The sequence below is a fragment of the Cucumis melo genome, chromosome 5, assembly GCF_025177605.1.
Source record: "Cucumis melo cultivar AY chromosome 5, USDA_Cmelo_AY_1.0, whole genome shotgun sequence".
Taxonomy (NCBI): domain Eukaryota; kingdom Viridiplantae; phylum Streptophyta; class Magnoliopsida; order Cucurbitales; family Cucurbitaceae; genus Cucumis; species Cucumis melo.
Genome location: NC_066861.1, coordinates 27,936,461 through 27,940,047, shown reverse-complemented (window position 1 = coordinate 27,940,047; position 3,587 = coordinate 27,936,461). Strand labels below are relative to the sequence as shown.

The window sequence follows — 3,587 nt, the reverse complement described above, 5'->3', positions numbered from 1 at the left end:
GTTTTTGTTGATTAAGAAATACGTATTGAACTATAGGTTTTTGTTGATTGCATTATGCACTCTTTAAGTATACACAATTAAATACGGAAGCTAAGTACACTCATGTTCACTTTCTTTATTTATCTTCGCAATTGAAGAGTTTGTTTGGTTCTAATTCATTTCTTGTTTTCTATTCTTAAAATTTATGCTTCTCATATTATTATTATATTGTTCACTTATCTTATTAAAAATACTTGAATTCCTAGTTGAATTCTAAAAACAAAAACTATTTTTCGTGGCCTTAGAAACTTGGTTTGATTTTTAAAAAGATGAGTAGAAAACATATAACAAAATATAAAAACTTACGAGTGAATATAATATTTATAGCTAATTAATTTTCAAAACCAAAAAATTACCAAAAAGTTTTTAAATTTTGGTTTTTTTGAAAATAAAAAAATTAAGCATATCAACATTATTTCAACTTATAAATTATTTTGTTTCATCACTTTTCCACAAAACTTGAAACCCAAACCAAAGATTTTACATATAAATTTGACATCATAGTACTGTGTTAATTATTTCAAGAAATCTGAAAAATATAATGTAAATATAGGAGAAAGCAAACAAAAATTTTCAAAAACAAAACTCAATAAAGCCTAAATGTTTGCAATATAGATCCATCACTAAGTTTTGATTTTTTCTTTTTTTTAAAAAAAATAATGCTTCCTAAGGCTAAAAACTAATTAATTTACAAAAAATATTTAAGGAAAATGAATTAAAAAAAAGAAAAAGAAGGCTATTTCCAATTATTAATTAATTTGTTGAGATTGAAATTTGGGGAAGAATATATATATATATATAAATAAATAAATAAATAATTAAAGATGTCATAGGTAATTATTTGTTAAATAAAAATTATTTGAGTAATAAAGACAATTGAATAAAACTGGAGTTTTGATGGACTGACATGTCATATCATTAATAATTTATAATGAAACAAAATACAACTCAAACCCACTTCTTTGTTTTCTTTCTAATTTAAAATTTAAATTAATTATTTTTGTTTTATTTTTATATCATCAAATTAATTCAAAATCAAATAACATAGTAGCTACCTACTCTACCTTCTTCAAGATGTTGTATCTTTATCAAACCATACATATATGACATGACAAAATAAAATTACACAATTTCTATGTATAACTAGTATTAATAATACAAGTAAAACATAGACATTTTTCTTATCGAGATAGAGAAGGTTAAACATAGACATCTCTAACGTAATACATTATAAAATTGTGGTAGTGTATGCTTTGATATAAGCATAATTTAAGTTAATTTCATATATTTGTAAAGGGTAACACTTAGGTGTGTTCTCCGGAAATAAGAGTAAAATTTGCTTCATGTCAAAATTGGTAAATTTGTCCGAATAATTTACGGAGAGACATGATGTTTAGAATGCACCTAAATATTTTTTATTCGAGAAAGACGGGTCATTAATCATGTGGGAGTTGGTCTCTAAAAAACATCAAGAGAAAAGAAAAATATTCACTCACTCTCTCCTCTCTCTCTCTCTCTCTTCTTCCTTTTAATAAGAAGAAAAAGGGACACTTGTACAAACTCATTGAGAGAGAGATCAAAGTCTCTCTCTCCTCTCTCTCTCTCTCTTTTTCTTTCTTGATCATCTTTCATTTTCTCTTCACACACCATTATCGAACTCTTCAAGATTTTGAAGAGAGAAAGGGAAAAAGGGGTTTTGAGTTTTGAGACATACAAAACATACAAAAATGGTTCCATCTTGTTTTAGCCATTCCTCCATCTCTTCCACACTCTCCAATGAACCATTGCAACCACAATCCCTAATCAGTTGCATTTACCAAACCAATCTCTTCAACCATTCTCCCACTCTTCTCACCCTCACTTGGTCCTTATCTCTCTCTTCTCATTCTCTCTATCTCCATTCCTCTTCCTCTTCCTCTTCCTCTCCCTCTCTCTCCACCACTATCTCTCTCTCCCCTTCCTCTTTCTCCCTTTTCACTCCCACTTCCAAATCCATCTCTCTCCCTAACTCCCACAAACTCAAACTCCATTGGGACTTCTCTAAAGCTAAGTACACTCCCAATTCAGCTCAACCCATTTCTTCTTTCTATCTTGCCATCACTTGTGATGGCAAGCTTCATTTCTTCATTGGCGACCTCCTTGACGATTTCGCCCGACGGGCTAAGACGGTTTCCCTCTCGGATCCTTCCCTACGGGAGGACTACTCGACGACGCTCTTGTCCCGTCGGGAACACGTGTTTGAACGGCGGAATTGCTATGTCTCGAGAGTCGAATTCTTGGGATCACAACGAGAGATTGCTGTTGAATTGTGTAGCGGAATCCTGAAAGTCTCTGTCGATGGAGAGGTTAAACTTGTTGTGAAGCGACTCGCATGGAAGTTCAGAGGAAACGAGAGGTTGGTTAATTATTGAAAATTATTATGATTTTGAAGTCAACGACTCATTAGAACTTACTACATGTCAATTACTTCTTAGTTCGTTGCGGTTTTCAATGCGCATTATTTTGATGAGAATTAGAATTAATCGATTCTTTTGTTTCCTTTTTTGTCCCACATTAATTAGGTTCTTCATCAGTGGTAACGCCGTGGACTTCTTTTGGGACGTTTTCAATTGGGTCAAAAGTGAAGGCAGCGCCGGCGCCGGCGGACCGGGAGTTTTTGTTTTTCAAGTCGGAGAAGGTGGGATTTGGCCGGAGGTCATCGGAGCCGAGGGGAAGTTGATGAAGCGGTGCTTGTCATCGTCGGCGGCGGCAGGCGGCATTGGGTCGACGCCAGCTGCGGCGTTTCCGGCAATGTCGCCGGCGGGTTCGAACTCCAGTGTGTTGCAATGGGCGGAGGAGAGCAGCAGCGACGGGGGAAGGAGTTCGTGTTCGTCATCGTCAAGGTCAGGCGGAATCAATGGCGGATTCTCTCTGCTGTTGTACGCTTGGAGGAAGAACTAAAAACTCAAAGGTTTTTTCTTTTTTCTTTTTTGTTAAGTGTCGAAAATTAAAAAAAGAAATTGCATTTTAATTTTTTAATTTTTTTTTAACTTTGCTTTTGTAATATTTTACTTTGTTAATTTGTATTTTGTAAATATATAGTTTTTTGTTTTCATTTTCTAGATTATCGTGTAAAAATTTAATCTAAATCTAAATTTAATGTCGTTAAAGTTTAAAATGTCAATGTCGATAGAAATTGATAAAACTTATTATAATTAGTTTATGAAAGTTTGATTGCTATCTAATTAGACTACAATCGACCATTTCTAATCATTATTTTTATAAAGTACGACAACTTTTAGGTGTTTAGTATACATTTGTGTAGATGTAGATGCATGGGAATCTTATTTTATTTTTAAAAAAATAAGAAATATTAACAGCAAGATTAAATGAATAAAATGTTTGCATACAAATTATTTATAAATAACATGCCTAATACCAAAATAATGACATTGATACATATCTAATTCAGAGTCTTGATAATTCTAGTAGAAACTAAAATATTGTTCTTATGTTATCCTATATTGAAAATGTTGAAGATAGTCACTTGAATGAAAATGGTTGGATTC

The 3,587-nt window shown here is 32.4% G+C and overlaps 1 protein-coding gene across 1 annotated transcript; it reads left to right on the top strand.

The window, feature by feature from the left end:
* Window positions 1-832: 832 nt before the first annotated feature.
* Window positions 833-3,263, top strand: LOC103495865 (uncharacterized). The gene is made up of 2 exons (XM_008457543.3): window positions 833-2,434; window positions 2,601-3,263. Exons 1-2 carry the CDS (start codon window positions 1,767-1,769, stop codon window positions 2,977-2,979), a joined length of 1,047 nt encoding a protein of 348 aa, XP_008455765.1. The 5' UTR covers window positions 833-1,766; the 3' UTR covers window positions 2,980-3,263.
* The last annotated feature ends 324 nt before the right edge of the window (window positions 3,264-3,587 follow it).